This window comes from Charadrius vociferus, unplaced genomic scaffold, assembly GCF_000708025.1.
Source record: "Charadrius vociferus isolate BGI_N301 unplaced genomic scaffold, ASM70802v2 scaffold163, whole genome shotgun sequence".
Taxonomy (NCBI): domain Eukaryota; kingdom Metazoa; phylum Chordata; class Aves; order Charadriiformes; family Charadriidae; genus Charadrius; species Charadrius vociferus.
The window spans coordinates 1,109,081-1,128,166 of NW_009648332.1; the positions used below are offsets into that span (position 1 = coordinate 1,109,081).

At 46.0% G+C, this 19,086-nt stretch overlaps 1 protein-coding gene across 1 annotated transcript in view; it reads right to left on the bottom strand.

The window, feature by feature from the left end:
• Positions 1-12,480: 12,480 nt before the first annotated feature.
• PRKAA2 (protein kinase, AMP-activated, alpha 2 catalytic subunit) overlaps positions 12,481-19,086 on the bottom strand; it is a 40,005-nt gene continuing 33,399 nt past the window's right edge. Inside the window, exons 6-9 of the mRNA XM_009884808.1 lie at positions 16,950-17,174; positions 15,032-15,536; positions 12,966-13,092; positions 12,481-12,719 (exon numbers count right to left, since the gene is read on the bottom strand). Of these exons, the coding sequence (XP_009883110.1) occupies positions 12,481-12,719; positions 12,966-13,092; positions 15,032-15,536; positions 16,950-17,174 (1,096 nt within the window). The remainder of the gene's footprint in view (positions 12,720-12,965; positions 13,093-15,031; positions 15,537-16,949; positions 17,175-19,086) is intronic.

Genomic DNA, 19,086 nt, shown 5'->3' on the forward strand with positions numbered 1-19,086 from the left:
TATGAGCATTGCTCTTGCAGATCTGAATATATGGAAAAGCCATGTGTGAAGCGGTCCACGCTGAGCCACTGCTCCCAGGCTGACGGTGGTCCTCAACAGCTGACTGTGCTCTGGCTGCTCTCTAAAACTTTGCTGCTTATCGCTGCCTGCTGGAGGGACAAGTTCATGCCTTGTGTAAATGGAGGCGGATGCAAAAAACTGTCCCCACTAATCAAGCCTTGAGAAGGTGCTGGAGTGAACGTAGCCATGTCCTGGCTGCAGTGTGAAGCTGGGGCTTTGCTGCTGTTCCTGCTCCATCCCTGGAGCTGGATGGCCAAACCCATCCAGAAAACTGCCCACAACCACAACTGACAAACCCAAGCATCCTGCCTTGTGCTGGAGTTTTGGCTGGTTTTCAGAGTCCCGAGGATCTTCCTTTCACATTGCCTTGGCCCCTTTGGGTTGAGCGACTAGCAGCAGCCCCAATTTTCCTCTGCAGTCCATCACTTTGAATACCAGGCTCAGAATGACAGCTCCTAATAATTTTCTCTGCTGCATTTTGGTTGACAGCGGCTGTTTCCCAGGAGGACATGGTGTACAACGATGTCGAGGCAGGGCAGAGAGAGACGAGGTGAGGAGGGTGCCCTCTCCTGGGGCTGGTCTCGGGCCAAGGAGATGTTCTTCTTGGCAGAAACCTGTGCCCTGGGGAGCCTGCGGTACTGCAAGCCACTGAGGGTCGTGAGCTGGTCGGGATTCCATCCAGGTGCCCTCCTCATGCGTGTTTAATTTGGCAAGGAGCATCCCGCAGAATGTTTCTTCAATGTTACCTAGTTAGTGCCAGAGATGTGAAAAGGAGAGAGCTGCTCCCTGAAACACGTGAAAATTCAGATAGTTTTCCTAAGGAAGGAAAACTCCAGCTCCCAGACCCGATAATCAGCCCCGTCCTGGCAAGCTCCTTGTCAGAAAAATTACTTTTAATAGGAACAGCATGTCTTGATGTCTTGCTGCCAGATGATTGTGGTGGCGGCGCGTGCTGGTATAAATCGCAGCAAGTGTTTACGTTTCAGTGGTGGTTGTGGGGGGAGAAAGGGAGAAAAATCACAACTTTGTAGGTACATGGGTTTGGGCAGGGGACGCAGTCTGCTGGAAAATCTTGAATTTCTGTGTGGCTCTTTCTCCTCCTCTCAGGGAGAAGGACGACAAGCACAAAACCTGGATGCCAAAATTTCTGACGGCGAAAGAGGATAAGGACCAAAGGAAAAGCAGCGATGATGTGGAAAGGTCTTGATTTCCATTCTATGTTTTCCCGTGCTGTCTAACTTTGTACACGTGTCTCTGGAGCCATTTGCAGGAGCGGGATGCCCCTGATTGCGCACACATTTGTGTTGGCTGCTGCTCCAGGGTCCTTTCCCTTTGAACACAGCTTTCAAGAAACTTTGCAGAAAATATCTTGAGGGCAAAACAAACTCTTGGATCTGAACTGTGAGTGAACGGGAGATACCCTGAGGGCCTTATCCTGAAGTTGTATCGTGTCTTCCCACTTAGCTGACACTAAAAGATGCTACTTGCTATATATTTGGCTGCTTTTCTGCCCTGGTCAGTCCCATTCCTTCTTTAATTGTGCCTTGATTAAATATTTGATCTCCCTGGATCAGCTATTGGTATTTTGGCAAAAGCACTGTGTTTAGAAGCCCTGTACACAGCATATGTACTTGCCTATGTAACTGCCTGTGTGTGCCTCTTGCCCTTGTTTTAAAGTGTTGATTTCTTGGGTCTTCTTCTTCCAGTTGGATTTACTGCATTGCCTCTTGCTGTAGCATTTGTGCATAAAAGCACAAATAAAACTTTTTGTTACCAGTGCTGCAAAAATTCACATGGAAGTAGGAATTTTCATTTCCCTTTTAAGAGCAGAAAAATGTGCATTGCAATGAGCTTTTTTTCATGACCCAATACCCAGGACTTCAAACGAATGCAAATCAGAAATCTATTTTATGGGTCCTTACTACAGAGCTCCTGCATGGGGTTGCTTAAACACCCCTTGTTGTGTTGCGCAAAGTCATGCATATAATTTTACAGACTATCAAGAAGCCAATGCAATTTCATCTGTTCCTTAGAGATCGCAGGTCCCGCAGGCTGAGAGTGCCAAGGAGGAATCTCTTCACACTTGAAAGTCCATAATTTCAGTTCTTGTTTCCCCTCCTCTTCATTTTAAGTGCGTGAAAGTTAGACAAGGGTGAATAATTTATTGCAAGCGGGTGTTTTTTGTTTGTTTGGCTGTTTTTTTCCCTGTCTTAGTTTTAAAATGAATGTCACAGTTGGAATTTCATGTACCAACCTGAAAGAGCGGCATCTCCATACCCAGGGAATGCCCCAGCACAAATGGCCATTGCTCCCCTTGAGCCAGTTATAATAGCTTGTTTTTCACTTTACAGTGCCATACACATATCTGCTTGGGTGACTTTCTCCTCCATGTGCTAAAAAAGCAACAAAAATCTGGAGAGCTCTGTCAAGCCCCACTTCTATAAATGACTCAGGATGAGAGTTATCTGGGGACCCTTTATGTTTGAATATAAATAAAACCAGAAGGAGACAAATTGCTGAGGGGAAAGTGAATTGTTGACTTCTATAAAAACATGACTGATTTGAAACACTTGGTAGAGAGTTTGTTTGTTCCCACACTGCTTACCGAGAAAACAGTTGTTCCAAATGGAGATACAAAATGGCTCAAGCTATGCTCACCAGCAGGTTGGAGTTGTATATTCATCCTTTTATGAAAAATAGCGATGCGAACGACGTGTTTTGCTCTTGCAAGAGTTCATTGCAGGCAAGACTGGACTTAAGCTCTGGGTTGCATTTTCCAGTGTGCTAGTGGTTATTTAAATGGAGCTCAGAGGTGTTTGTGTGTGTTTCTCTCTCAATGCAGAAATATCTTCAAAGTTAAGAAGAGTAATGTGGAAAAAAGCAAGAAGATGGAAAAAGAAGAGAAGATTTTTAGGAAAACATTTATGGTACGTGTCTCTTTTTAGAGACTTAGCTGTGTCAGATGAGGAAAGCAGCCATGTGTCGTGCTTAAGAGATGCATGGTGGAAAGTTTTTTGTCCTTATCTAGGCTGGAAGAGATGTCCCACTGTCCTGCTGCCTTCTCCCCTAATTGAGGGTCTTCATCAGGCCCGTTGCTGTTTTTTTCCCCCCTCTTCAGCCCCAAGCAAAGCCTCACAACCCATTCTGAGATCTCTTTTCTCCATCCCTCCCCACTGCCCTTAAAGACACTGCACATGAGTCTAGAATTAACTCCTCCTTTTATTTCTTTGCAGTATGATAAGGAGATCAATGTCATCAACACAGCCACTGCCGAGTGCTCGGTCCCCAGTAAGAGGAGAGTTGATCTCCCGGTCACAGCTGGAGAACAGCTGGATGTTATCGATATCACAGAGGGCAGCGCAGTGATTTGCCGCAATTCGGAGGGCAGATGTAAGTTTGCAGAAAGTCTCTGGCATGGGTGGTCACTTTTCCGTCCTGTTTTGAAGGGGAAGCAACAGTATGTTCTTTGTGCTTAGCCACTGTGACTTTATTTGCTCAGGAGTTTATTAATTCACTTCTTTTTTCCCCCTTCTCTCAGATGGGTACGTTCTAGTGGAGCATTTGAACTTCAGGTAAACTCAGATTTTATTTATTATGATGCATATTTTCTTCTCCTTCCTGTGTATAGATATTTGAGATGTGGAGAAATGTACTCAGAACTTCTGAAGGCAGGGGAAGGTTAATGTAAACAGCCAGTATTAAATATTAAATAAGTATTTCCAGTTTTAGTCTGCTACTCTGCTGTTATACAGGTTTCCAGTCCAACTGCAGCTAAAAAAAGCCCCGTCCAGTCATGACTTGTATAAATTGGAGATTCTTGACTTGCCTTCAGATACGCCATATTAATTCACATCTGCTGCAAACATGGGCCACTCGATGCACGTCTCCTTGCCAACACACGCCCTTAAATCCCTTGCTGCAATATCATTTCCTTGCATGCTCATGCATAATTGATACAAACGAACCTCCTATTGCCCAGGTGCCCGTTGCTGTGAAACTTTCTTTTTTTTTTTTTTTTTTGAGACAGACAGTACTGACTGCACCGAGAGCTGCTCTCCCCCAGAGCATCCCTGAAGGTCTCTGTTGTGCTTCCCGCATCCGTGAGAGTCCACGTTGGTCAACTGTAGAGAGCTGATGCGATTGTAAATAAAATTTTATTTTTTATGCTTACACTGTTAAACGTGCAAGAGTAGTTTCCCTTTTTTTTTTTTCTCTCTGCTCTTTAGAGCATGTCTTCACTGATTAGCTCGACGTTCGGTATTTTCAGGATTTCTCACTTTTTGGAGTACCTTGTGGGTCAGCTCTGAAATAGCTGTAAGGTTTCTGCATTTGCATGAAAAAAAAATTGCGCAGTTTAGCTGCTCCACCTCATTACCGCCTGTTTTAGGTGCTGGAATTGCAAGGCTCCCCAAAAGATTTGCTTTTAGAAAGCAAACCCTATAAATATGAACTGGTTTCGGTCTTGACAAAAGTATCGAGACGAGAAGTATGTACTGCCACTCTTGCTGGGATGAATATATAAAATATTGGAAAACTTGACTCATTTCTTGCCAAAAAAACATTAAAAAAGAGTAAATAAAGCATTCAGTCAAAATTTACTTTATTTTTCTAAGCTAGCTTAGGCATCCCAGATATGTAAAGGCGGACTCCCGGCTCCCCCCGACTCGCAGCAGCAGGCAGTTACCCAACAGTTGCCCCTGTGTTTGGGCGATTCTCCGCTGTGGGCCCGCAGGACGAGTGCTTATTTTAAGAAAAATGCTCCTAAACGTAGGAAGAGAAATATAAATTGCTAATGGCTTCTCCTCGGTGTATCCAGTGGATATCTTTTCAAAAACAGAAAAACGTGGATAGTTTTTACACGGCTTTGGAAGAAAAAAAAAACAACCAACCCCTAAATATGACCGTAGTGTACAGCTTCTGCCCCTCCCTGGCACGTTTTTAAGAACCCGTATCAGTTTGCTCATAAATATCCTAAAAATGTAGATGGCTTAATTAGAAATTATTAAATGTTCCAGGCTTAAGAAAACACAGCAAAATAAAAGCGCTGTTTGCCACACTGCCATTTCAAAGCTGGCATAGAAGACAGCAGAAAAAACAGAGCAAATATTTAACATTTACTTTTAAGTCTATACAGGCATTCTTATTTATTTTACCATGTGGTTACTATTAAGTATGTTGGCCTGCATCCATCCTTGCAATAAAAAAAAAAATAAAATAAATAAAACAATCCCCTGTAAGCATGCACAGCTTTGCAGGCTTGCCAGCCCAAATATTTAGACTTCTGTAGCGGAGATGGAGAGTTCGGGGAGCTGAAGTGCGTGTTTGGCTTCAGAGCAGGCTGGGACGTGCGCTGTGTCCTTCTCCTACAGCCTTTGCGGGGAATTACCCCGATGGAAGTTGGGGAGACTGTTTACCTGGGGGGGGCTTTTTTTTTTTTTCCGTGGCAATGTTTAGGATTGATCCTGTGAAGAAAACACTACCTTCCTCGACGCCTTCCTCATCCTCCTCCCCATCCAGCACTAGCTCACAATGCCTGAAGTCTGTTAATCACACGCTCTGTAAGCGCTATAGGCAAATCTTGTATTAGGCACGTGTGCTAGTTCATTTTTGTCTCCTAAGGAAGTTACTTAGCATTTTTTTTCCCTTTTTTAAAATTAAATTAAAAAAAAAAATAGATTTCCCCATATATCCTGTGCTGTACGTGACTGGATGCTGATCCCGGCGCAAATACACACAATCCTTGTGGGGTTGCGACCCAACTCGATGCGAAACACAAACTTCTGCACTGGCGTTGGCAGCTGACGTCATGCGAGGATGCCTTGCAACGCACTTCAAACTATTTTTCTTCATGGACAGATTCCAATGGATGTACAGAAGGAAAGCACTTGATATAGGATGACTCAAGACAGTACAAAAATGCTTTACATATAGCAACGTCGTTTTCCTCAATTAAACCACAGGTTGGCTATATTTAGGTCAAGATATTGGTCAGGAAATTAAATTCTTCCTTTTTTGTTTTATAGCCTTGCTGGTACGTCCTAAACACATCAAAACTTGAAGTAATTCTCATGTGAATTTTAAACCCTGTTCCTCCACGTTCCTTCTCAAAATGGAGACCGTGATGATAACTGTTCTGCTTTGCTGAATCCGAGGGCGAACCGGAATTTCTGAGAAGCCAATTCAGCATTACAGAAATTGCGTAAAAAGGAGAGCGTGGCTAGGGACGAAACTGGAGCACTGGCTGCAGCTTTGTGCTTTAACTGGATTTACTTCCCTCTGCATCACAGGCATATATGAACTAAGCCCCCAGTTCCACCACCACCACCCCCAAGCACCTATCCTGAAATGAAAAGTTATTTTTGCACAATATCTTTAAAATACTTCTCTCCGCGCTTTTGCGTAAGGAGTCAAGGTCTGAGTCAGCGCAGGTCCATCAGCTCTGCTGGATGCCCGTTAATACAGAAGAAAACCTTTGGGCCTGGCTCCTGGCACGTATTTTGGGTTGGGGAAGCAATTTCTGTTATTAATGTATATATTTTAATTCCCTTCCCTGCCCCTTCCCACCCGCCCCCCGCCAAGCCCTGGGGACATCCGTGGCCCTGCAGCCGGGACACGCTGGGAACATCTCCAGAGGGAAACTCTACCAGCCAGCCCCAGACTGCAAAAACGGACTTTAAGGATTTGTTTCTCTTGCCTCTTTTCATCTCTGAGTTTATTAAAGTGCAAATGTCAACCATGGAGACAGCTATCACATGCAGTGCAGTACACCGAGAAACACTTTCCACACCATAAATGGAAGGTAAAAGGCTTCGTTGTGATTATCTAATGCACAGTTACTTGCACAAAGGACAAAACTGAACCCAGGCTCTGTGCCCTTCCACAACAGCTAGCCCCCAAAAGTAATAAAGCAATTAATGTGAAAATAAAACCCTCTCCAGCCCATCAGTTGGCAAAACAGAAAATGCCAAGAAGGATGGAGTATTTATAGAGCTCAGGATTTTTTTCCGAGCTTCACGTTAATGATATGTTTGAAGGGATGCTTATACTCAGAGCTTTTTAAAGTTCAGTATTTTAACCCCCAAACCCCATAAATACATAATATCATAAATCATAAATACTCCTTATAGTACAAACAAAATATTACAATGGACTAGTCCAGCTCCTCTCTCTCACATAGCTGAGGTTTGGCTGCCCAGAGGTGCTGGGCCACGGTCACTACAGTTATCCTGGGATTCAGTTTTGCTTTGTGCTCTAAAAGAAAAAAAAAACACAAATGCATTGAGGTACAAAATGTGAATACAACATGATACAGAACACATGAACATGCTTTCAGCAACAAGAATAAATATTCCCATGTCTACAGTACCTACTTCACAGCTTCGTGAGATGAGGATAAATAAACTATTTCAAAACTTGAAAAAAAAAAAACCCATAGAAATGAATCTTAAAAATAAATTTTGATTTTTAAATTTGTTGAAAACAGACTTATTGTAACACCAAAAGTGTACTCATGCTTTGCAGCTAGACCTCTGATTTACCATCCAGTTCTCCTAACTTTGATGACCAGAACCGAGCAAAGATACATGGATCGAATACGTGTAATACCACGTTTGCTCTCAGCAAAACTCAGTGTTTGGTCAACAGGTGTGATATGGGAATTCTGAAAACCAGTTCGCCTCTCAGACGTGGGCGTGAGGTACCGCTGAATGAATCGTTAACGCCATGTCCAAGAGGCAGACTGGAAATTCAGAATTACGGGAAGCTGTTGCTTTTTTTTTTATATGTGAATGATGCAAATGAATAAATAAGGGAAGGGCTAAAGAAGCCGAAGGAAAGCGCTAAATGGAAAGCCCATACCAAAGTAAGACCTTAAGAAAGGTGACTCTTGGAGGTACATCGTACACCTGAAACAAAATCACATCCTAAAACTTCCCAGTAAAATACCTCAGGAGCTGGAGCAGGGATTTGTTTGGCTCACCCGAAGGGACGGATGTGTGATTCTTCTTCCCCCTCTCCTCTCAGCTACTAAAAGGGTGAAGCCAAATAATTGCACAACAAATGGTACTTCAAGTATTTAGAAACACGGCCTGCATGTCTCACCGCTGGGATTCTGCATAAACTGGGGGATTCGTGCACCTCGTGAAATAAAGCTGTGACTTCCAGCAGTCCTAACGTATGTCGAAGGCACAATTGCATGTCCTGCGCATAGGTGTCTCTTCCTTCTGTGTGGGTGCACACAAGACGACCGATGGTAAAGAGCCGTAAAATGAAAAGGAGTAGACAGAATGGTTATTTTGTTCAAACTTCTTCTATTACAATACGAACGGCATTATAATAGCACAAAAAAAAAAAGTATATACAACAGATACGAACCACTTGCTTCATTTTTACAACACCGCCCAAATATACCCCTGTGCTTCTACACACCTTATGAAACGCTAACTTGGCGGCAGATGCTGAAGATGCATTTCTGACCCGTTAAGAGAAAAAAAAAAAAATCCCGCTGCCTTCGCCTGTTCGGCTCTGACTCCTGAACACAAAACTGCCCCAAACCCTGTCGGCACCACGGCTTCGGCCGGGGAGGGTGGGATGCTCATGGCTCCTGCCGCCACCTCTCCTCCTGTCCCCGGACGAGGCCGCGCTGGGTCCGACAGGGTCAGCTAAGCTACTCAGGGGCTTTACCTAGAAGAGAGTGTTAAAAATACCATCCCTTTTCTCCAAGTCCTCTCGTACGCCAGGATTAGTGTGCGCGATGGCGGGCGTCCAGGGCGCACACCTACCCCGCTGGGCAAATATAACTGAGAAGCCAATGACAGGGATGCTACCTACATTTTTTTATATATATATATATATGTATCCATACATAATATATACATATATTTTTTTTAATATCTGTATCCATATATAATATATCCATATATATATTTGCCAACTAGTACAGTAGAAGCTATTGTGAATTAACTCTTTCCAGGAGCTGGAGGTTAATGCCGGAGCCCAACTGAACTGGAGCCTTCACGTTTTGTTTCTCTCCCTCTCGGGCTGAAGCAAAGTTTGGGTGAGTTTGTGGCTCGCACAGCGCAGCTGTTCAGTGGCTTTGGAAGAATTGCACTTGGAGTAATTCAAGTTTCTGTAGTTCAAATAGGTCTACCCTGCTTTTCCTGATGCTCGTGCGTGTACCAGCGTAACTGGAAAGAAAAACCAACCAACCTGACCACAGTGTAACAGTGTAAATGTTAAACTTTTCCTCTGGAAAACATAATTGGAGGTTGGCAGCTTCTTTGCAGCTGGGAATCAGAAAACAGCCTGTGCGGAAGCAAAATAAATAAAAAAAGCGAAGTGAGACTTCTCAGAACATTTCAAAATGCGGCGTGGATTTGGGTAAGGCAGTAATGGACAGTTTCGTTGGATACGTTCACGGCGGAGGTACTTCCATCAGTCCTACTCGCTCCACTGCCTCTGCTGATATCGAGCAGGAAAGTTCCTTCATCTCTTTGTGTCTCTCCATACGGAAAACTGAGCCACCCTTACTGCCTTCTAGGCAGCACTGGTTTTGCAGATCCATATATCAGTTAATGTTTGCGTGGGTCTGAGAAGACGCCAAGCGCCGCGAGGGCTTATTCTACCACCTAGAAATCCCACCCGCCTCCAGGAAGCAAATATTTCCTCCCCAGAGCATTTGCTGCCTTTTAATGCTATTAGCTCTGGTGGGGAGGAAATCCCAGAGGACAAGAGTCATTTTAAGGTGAGACACCCGGACATCTGCATGCTTCTGAACCGCAGATTATACCTAATGCACCAGCCCCGCATCAACGGGGCTACAGGTGTTTCCAGGACAAGCGACTTGGCGAGATGCTCTGTTGGGAGTGATGATTTAAACAGCCTTTTACGTTTCAAATACATTTCACAGCGGGAGTATGGATGCTCCTAAGTGTTTGCTGGATAGAAATTAACATCTGTCCCTGCGGCTGCTCAGCCGCCCCCTCCTGCTCCTTTCCAAAGGGGCTTATCTCCAGCACCCGAAACCATTTAGGGCTGTTTGCTCAGTATTCGCTCGTGTCTCAGCACTGATCCGAAAGCTGCTAAAGAGATGGGTGCTGCTCAGCTTTAGCTCTGGGGTGGGGTTTTTTTGCATGCAGGAGTCTGGATTCTCCATCCTCGCCAGGTACAACCCGCTCACACCACAGCACTGGAGACGCACATCATCCCAGAGCCACCAGGCACAGTACCAAAGCCATCCGCCACCCCAGAGTATTTATTTAATAACGATAATATAATAAAAAGCTCGTTACAAAACCTAGGAGTACTACAAATATTTCCAGTGTTTCTTTTAAAAACAAAATTGTTCTGCTGCCAGGTTTATAATCCAACCACTGCTGCGTCGGATTTAGTGTACGAGAACTTAACAGCAAAACTGATTTTTTTTTTTGGAAGCTTTCTACTTTGTGCGGCTTCTGGAAAAATTGGAGCTGTAAAGTCACGTGAGTAAGAATCCAAGCGTAATCTGTAACAAAAGTAAGGCAATTTTGTGTTTTTAAAAAAAAGGGACTTCAGGCTGAAAATGTCCATTTAACTGCCAGTAGATGGCAAAAATATCCCGTATTTGTCTTGATTACCTAAAATGATTAGTACAAAAGGCTTAATGTGTCGTTCTCTCCCTTGCTTCTCATAGAAACTTGCAGAAAGTATAAATTAAAGTGCAACTGTACAAAAAAACCTAGCAAAAAACCTCAATGGGTCATAAGAAGCTATCAAAAAGATGGATCAAATCTTTTTAAAAGTTGAATCACCATGTACCTGGGACCAGCAAAAGTTCTCCTTTGCTTTGTTTCTTACAACAAAACAAAAAAAAAAAAAAAGAAAAGAAAAAAAAAACACCCAGGATTTTTTTGGCAAAGTTTTCATAAAGCATTTGTTCCTTGACTGATTAGACTACTACGTTCCTTCGCAATCAAGTAAATGGAATTAAATACCATAGCAAAGCCAAGCAGATGCCAACGCTGCCCATTAGATTAAGCCTACGTAATTAAAAATAATAATTCTTTTAAACAAAGAAGTCACACATGCATTAGAGTTTACCCTTGAAAAACAAGAATTTAACCTTAAAAATCGCCGTAGTTTGTCTTAGAAAATAAAATCCTATCCTTCAGATAGCCAGTAGGAAAGAAACAGTAAAACTCCGGGTTCAGCTATCCCTGCCTTATCAGCGGAGCGGTGAAGGTCACAGTCCGGTGAGCAGCAGCGGGACGGGAGAGCCTTTCGGCGTGAAAAGCGAGTCTCCAGCGGCGCGAAGCTGCGAGCGGGGATGGCAGGGAAGGCAGATTTGGCAGCGGTTTTCGGGTGGTGACAAGGGGCGAAGGCTTCCTGCGGGAAAGGCGAGAGGTAAGCGCTTCGGAGCTGCGCGATGCTGCCGGCTCTCGCCCAGCAGTGATGGTGCCCACCCTTGGGTGCACGGGGGGCGAAGCGCTGGGTTTTCAAGGGGCTCATCAGCATCCTGCCCTCCGTCGGTGGTTCAAGCGAATCCTGCTTGAGATTGAGCCTCCAGAGGGGAGGGTGAGCGGGTTGGAGGAGGGGGTGACAGTGAAGGGCTGGAAAAAAGGCAAGATGCCTTCACCTTTGAACGCGGCGAGCAGCTCAGCGCCGTCCGGGGCTCCCAGTAGGAGGAAATAAAGCATCTTACAGGACATTCCTCTGCAAAGACTTGAGACGTGGGGGCTTTCCCACCACACATTTGCAACAGGACCTTTGCCCATCCCACCTTCCCTCCCCACCTTTAGCAGGGGAAAAAAAAACAACCCAGAGTGGAGGGATGGCATATTGTACCAGTGCAGATGTCTGAGCAGCTGCTAGTTTTAGGAGGAAAGCGTTACCGGAGACCAACAGCCCCACCAGCACGCGGGTGCAAAAGCTGCAGAGCTCCTTCATGACCCTTCCGCTCCGTTTCATGTAGCTCCTGGTCCACCCCTCTGACCTGGCTCAGCCCATCCTGCCCCTGCTCCGCACAGCAAAGGGGATACAACATCAACCTCAGTGCACGCTACCTACACCGCAGAAAGCTTGGCCATGGCTCTGTTAACTCAGGGTGAACCAGGAGGGAGGTGTTTTCCAAAAACTCAGTGATACGTTCGCTACTTTACAGCCATGCCAACACTTCCCATTCGGTTCACTAGGAAAAAAAGGGTATTGGATACATTTCACTGCGGTATAACAAGTGAAATAAAGTTATTCTTAATTTCCTCAGTGCCTTGTTAGAGGGGAGGACGTTTGGGGTCTGGAACTGGCTCTGCGTCGCAGGCTATGGAGCGGTGAGGGGCAGAGGAGGAGGAGGAGGAACAACGAAGCAGAAGAAACAAGGAACGGACAAGTCAGACCAGATCCTCACAGTGCAATACCGTGTGCGGAGGGACCGGTGCCTCAGTTGCGTCAGCGAGCCAGGGCCATGATCAGGCTGGCGCACATCTCGAAGAAGTCCATGGTGTGGCTGCCCAGGCGCGGTGTCACCGAGGGGATGCTGCCGACGAAGGAGCCGCTCAGAGAGCCCATCAGCGACTGGCACTCGGCGGCCGCGGCGGCATCGATGCTCAGCCTTGGCCGGTGCAAGCCGGCGGCAGAGCAGGAGCGCTGCGGCGTGGACGAGCCCGACCTCTGTTCCATCACGTCATCTTGAATACATGAAAGAAAAAAGAAAAAAAGAAGACGTGGCATTAGTTTGGCATCTGCAATGCACGTTTGGTAAGCAAACGTGCTTTAGCGACAGTAGCAGAGACAAAAGGATCAAAAGGGCTTTCGCTGGCTGAGCTGCATAAGCATTTTGAAATGCAAAGAATGATTTTTAATTTTTTTTTTTAAACTTCCAAACTTGCCATTTGATGTGTTTCACGTCTCGCGTCGCACTGTTTCCGGCTTACCATCGATGCTTTTGAAGTCCAAGAGATAGCTGCGGTTGTCAACCTGGTAGAGCTGCAGGCTCATCTTCACGTAATTGCCCGTCACCGGGTTCTTGCGGCGCACTCTGAGGTGGTAGGAGTTCACCACCTGCAACGGGAAACTTGCTTTCAGGAGTAAGATTCAAGGCAGCGCGAAGAACATTTCTTTCCTAAATACTAGCAAGACACCTTTTTGCCACAGTTTCTAGAAAGAACAACGCCCATAAAATTAAGCAAACGGCTTCATATCCTGTTCCTTCCTACCTTTAAAAATGCTTCTTAGGGCTCTGATTCACCAGCTGCTGGCAGACGAAGCTGCCGTGACCCATCTGCCAGGCACCAAACTGATGTTCGCTCCTCCCTCACTGGCAGCAATGGCCGTATGAGCCAAAAAGTCCTGCGGATGAGGACCGTGCCCGTGAAACCAAGGCAGGCTGGGCAGCTGTGGAGAGTAACCTCTCCCATCGGCGCAGCTAAATTCAGTGTTTGTGAATCAGCCTTGAGCTGTGCATTTTCTCTTGCCGCTTCCCACCCCGCAATCTGCTGCATCTCATTTGCAACGAGATCTTTTCTCTGTGCTATATTTAAGAGGCAATCGCATGGATGGGAAAGCTATTTTGATGAAGAGTCACATCTGAAGTTATTCTTAGGGTGGGAAAGACTATTGTGAAACCTCCTCGTACAAAATAAGCTCCCCTGCCTACATGAAGACGTTGGGCTGACTTGGTTTCTGAAGTTGTACCAGAAATAAATCAGGTTTGTTTGCTCTCTGTAAAACCATGCAGCTAACAAATGTGTGGCTGGTGTAGGCATATGCATCTCGAGACAGTCCATCTCCTGGCTGGTGCAGTGAAATCAGGCTTCTGGGTGCTACTTGGCTTTAAATACATGGTATTATCAAAAATGAGGCTTTGAAGAAGCGGGACAGTTGACTCTGTACAACTCTTGGGACTTGGAACGAGGAGGGTAACTCCTCCAGTGATGGAGATCTGGGCTGAAATTCTCCTTATCTTGCTCCTGATGTCGATCAAGGCTGCTGTGAAGGACCATGAGACGGAAGAGCTCACATCAGCGACTGCACTGAGATTTAGTGAATCAAGCTCAGCAGAAAATATTAAGGGCTAACTTAGGGATTTATTAATCCAACTTTGAAACAGATGGTGACTAAATGCTGTGTAGCTCTGAAGAAATATCTGAGGGGAGTAAAATCATAGACTCATCTAAGTTGGAAGGGACCTTGAAGATCATCGAGTCCAACCATCAACCTAACACGGTGAAAACCACCACTAAACCATGTCTCTACGCACCATATCTTACCCGTCTTTTAAATACCTCCAGGGATGGCAATTCTACCAGTTCCCTGGGCAGCCTGTTCCAATGCTTGATAACGGTTGAGTACTGTCAACTAAAATGCCATCTGGGTTTACATCAAGCTTCATGAAGCCGAGCCCTAAACTGGGGAAGAAGTACGTGTGTCTGAAAGCACATCTGGTCCACGAGCACTGCTCCATCTCCATTGAGGAAATGCATCAATGGTACAAACTGCATCAATGGTACAAGCTCCTGTCCCCAAAGCCCCCCCCCCCCCCCCCCCCGCCCCGGGACCTGTGCATCTTTAAAGAAGATGCATATTGTGCTGTTTCAGCACGCACGACTGCCAGGACACAAGCAGAAATAACGAGAGTTACTTTGCTTGGGAGCAGTCGAGATGACCTCGCAAGGAATTAACCACTAAAATTAGAAATGTGACCGGCTCATCTCATCCTCGCACTAAACGAGGCAGAATCATCTTTCCAGTCAGAGGCTTAGAGCATTCCGAAATAAAACTCTTATTTCACGCTATAAATAAACACGGCTGATATTGAAGCACAGCTAGCATCTTAACGCAGCGTGTTTGTATTAACAAGGAATAACGGGGACGGTCGCAAGGTGTGAGCATTTATTTGGAAACAGCTGAGGCTGTAATCATGCCTACCAACCTCCCTGAGCAATCCAGCTCATGAGAAGAAGACCCATGAAAACCTGCTTGAAGCACCTGCACTCCCTACCTTCCACTCGAAATCCAGCTGTTTCATAGCACGGTACACCTCGGCCATAATGTCATAGGGTTTGCTCTGGCTGCGGATTCCCAGGTGCCACTTGGCCTTTTTGACAGTCAGGGGTTTTGGTTTGGTGGTGTTGAGGGCATCCAAAGGACATCGCGCTTTGGGGCTGTCCGCTATCAAGGGTGGCATCCTCTCGGGGTGCGGCTTCACCCCGGGAGGGATGTGCATGGTGCTGTCGTCCATGAAGGAGCCGGTGGGGGGGCTGGAGGCGAGGTAGAACTCGCTGGCTTGGTTCATGATCCTCCGGTTGTCGATGACGAGGTGGTAAGCCACCGCCAGCTGGTCCTGAGGGTTACCGCTGTACAGGCTGTTCATCACCTCCGACTCGGTGCATTCAAACTTTTCACAAACTTCCCGAACTGCGTCATCATCAATGACGGTGGCGTCATAGGAAGGGTCCTCTGGGAACAGGTAACTGGGCAGCTCCTCCTTAAACCACTCGTGTTCCCTGGGAAAAGGCAGAGAGGAACTGCTGTGAGGTCTGTGCAAGGCAAGCAGGGTCAACCACTGCCACCAGTCCCTCGCTTGGTCTAGCTAAGACTAACCCTCGGCTTCAGATTGGGGAGCTCAACCCAGCCCTGCATGGTCCCCCCCAGTATTGCAACAGCGATAACACTTTGCAAGCATGGCTGCTTGCTCACTTGGCTTTGAAGTAAGACCTCAGCACTTCTGAGATGCTCATACTTTCTGATTACTGTGGGTCTGATGGAGACACAGAGCATCAAAGCTATCCAGGTACCCAACTCCCACCGATTTACAATGAATTCAACGATGATTCAGTGGCTGAATGCCATAGAGGGCCTTGTCTATAGTTTCTATATATCAACGGTAATCTCGTCACATAGAATCATGTGCTGCTGCTCTAACATGTAATTAAATCCTCTAGTCTTTAAGAACTAAGAAAAAAAAAAAAAGGCATTTTACTCGGTTTTACTTGAAGGGCAAAATTAAGGCCATCCATTGCAAAATGCATCAAAAACCTGAGAACTCCCGAAAGTCCCAGTAACGTTTATGTACATGCTTAGCACACCAGCTAGATGTAATGATTACTATAAATTTCATAAAATGCTTATCGGGCTCCAATTTTACAAAATCTTTCCGAAATGGCTCAGACTGTGAAAATTTTGAAGTCCTACTACCAGCCATGACCACTTAATGATCTCTGCAGGCACAGATATCTACTTAAGAACCCAATTGTCCCCTTTACCTTGAATTTCCACATGATGCATGCAGGCAAAAGGTTCACAGGCACTGCACTCATTGACTAGACAAGAAAACCATGCTGCATTTAAAGATGAACTACTAGCACAAATTTTAAACTATATCCGATATTAATGGATCAAGGTAGTAATTCTTGTGTTTCTCCTCCTTTTTTATTGGATAGACACCAAGTACAATGATTACTCTCTTATTCTGAACTGGTACCCAGAGGGAGGTGGTCTTGAAATAAAAGTGATGAAAAATGGCTGGTGGATATTAAGTTCTTAGGATTATTGTGTGATATAGCTGGTTTTGCTAAGCACTATTAAGAGATTTTTGAGGCCATTTTATAATGCAGTAAAATAGCATTATATATATATATACACACACACATACATAATCTCTATAAAATCATTGCCTGGTTCCTCATCACCCACTGCCAGCCAGCAGCACCCACCTCTCCATCAGCACAGAAGGGTGCAGGAGTGCTCCTTGAATCCCTTGGGACAAAAACCAGCTGGATTAGCTGCCTACCCCTGGAAACCACCCTGCCTACCTGCCGGCAGGTGACCCCTAGGACAGCCACCATCCTCTGCCACCAATATGCTGGAGCCCTCCCCCCTAGAAAACAGCCAGCCCACCCCATCCCACCTGGGCTGACCTGATGTCCTTGATGGTTGCTCGCTTGAGGGGGTCAACCTGCAGCATGTGCATGAGGAGAGTGGCAACGGAGCGGTTGAGGTATTCGGGGATGTAAAACACACCTCCCCGGATCTTCTTGAAGAGGGTGGGGACGTGCTCGTCGTCGAAAGGCAGAGTGCCGCAGAGAAGGGCGTAGAGGATAACGCCGCAGCTCCAGATGTCCACCTCGGGGCCGGCGTACAGCCTGCAGAAAGGCAAGGGCAGGAGAAAGGTGTCACCCCCCATCCTCTTCTCCTTAGTTAGGGTGCAGGTCCCACTGGGCGAGCCGGGGACCTTCTGCCAGCTCCACCAGGACCAGAGCCACAGCCCACCCCAGGGCTGCTCACGCAGATGGCCCCAGCCAAACCTGGCATGTCAGGTTTGGAAATGGCACGAGCAGAGCCGGTGTGGGCTGCCCACCCTCCTCCAGATGGCCGGGTACATCCCTGCATCCGCCAGACCCTCCAAAAAGCCAAACCCCACATTTCCAAGAGCTCTGCCAGGCTGTTTGCTCCTTCACCCCAAGGGCTCAGCCAGCAATTTCTGTTCATTCAGGGAGGCAGATTAAACGGCAGCAGATACTATATCTCCGAGTGTTTATTTTCGGTTGAAGTTTGCATGCTGGCATGCAAGTGCTCCCGCTTCCGACAAGCTGCTAATGTGCTCCCTGGCATCACCAAGCCGGGACACCCCAAATATACGGGTTTTCCTGCTGCTTGCTTGCTCGATCTGTTTATCTCTTTTTGCTACGACCGATGCTTTTTCAGAGATTTTGGGAGGCAGCGCCTACCCTTGGGCTGTAAAATCCTACCAAAATACAGGGGTTGAAATGGAAATACAGAACTCTGTGAAACCTCAGCATCCTGCACTTGCTCCTCCTGAAAAGCACTGCCGCAGACACACCAGTGTACAAAAAAGGCCGGTCATGCACATGGCCATCCTCTGAACACCACCAAAACATCAGCTCTGCTCATCCAAGGGTGAGTCTTTCCACCAGCGAGGCCAGGGACAGCAGCAAAGTCATTTTGGAAATGCAGATGGTTAGCTGGATTCCCCTTTGGTCCTGCCTCCCTGCGCGACTCCAACAGATAGGCAGCCTGATTTGTTCCGCTGATCACCGCACTGCCTGACCAGTTGATTGGACTTTTAAGCCCAAATGAGATGCACTTTTATGACTGAAACCTGAGCCGTCACGCTGGACTGCTTTGGTGCAAAGGCAGCAGGAGCCAGCGAAAAAGTGCACCGTGTAAGGTTTGGTTTTGCTTTTCTTTCTTACTTTTCTTGATAATAAGCTGTATTGCCTGTATCCTTCAAACAAGCAGGCTCTGCATACCGGGACTGCAGGCACTCGTTAACCTGCCACGTGCCTTGTTTCCTATGCCAACTGAAAATAACCTGCTCCTGGCCTTTATTGAAAAGGACATGGAAATGATACGAATATTTTTGTGGAATCACGTTAAGAGTTTCTGGCTTTGTCCCCCTCTTGACAATGAGGATTTACTTGCTTTCGCACGTAGAGCTGTAGTCACAACAGGGTTTTTGGATGCTGGTCTAATTCCTAGGATGCTCTGCCAACACTTGCACTGGTGTAAACAGGGATAAAATAATCATAATCACAGCTAAGACACTTTGAACAGAATGTTGTATTTAAAAGCTACAGTTGTAGGCAAAATACGCTGGATTAGGAAACATAATGCTCATGCAAAGGGTGATTCAAAACTATGGGGCAGGTAGTAAGGAGATGGGCAGTCTGAAGGACCATACAGAGGGCTGAAAATTTGAAAATCTGCATTTGCAATCCTTGCTACGGTATTGTAAAGGGAGTTAGGGAAATAAGTACATTCTATGTAACTTAGGTTCCTGACAGATATAGGAGGCAACAGTTCTGTATCAACGTGGCAAAGTCCAACTCAACCTTGCAGAGTGCGTTCAACGTGCCATCTGTTGTACAGATGTTGCACGCTGAGAGATGGAACCACACTGGAAGTTTGTCAATTCAATTCATCAATTCAAAACACAGTTATGATGGTTGAACCTATTGCCACGAAAAAAATCACCCCTATCTTAAGGAACCAGAAGACAATTATTTTCAGTGCAAGAGTTCAGCAGTGTAGGGA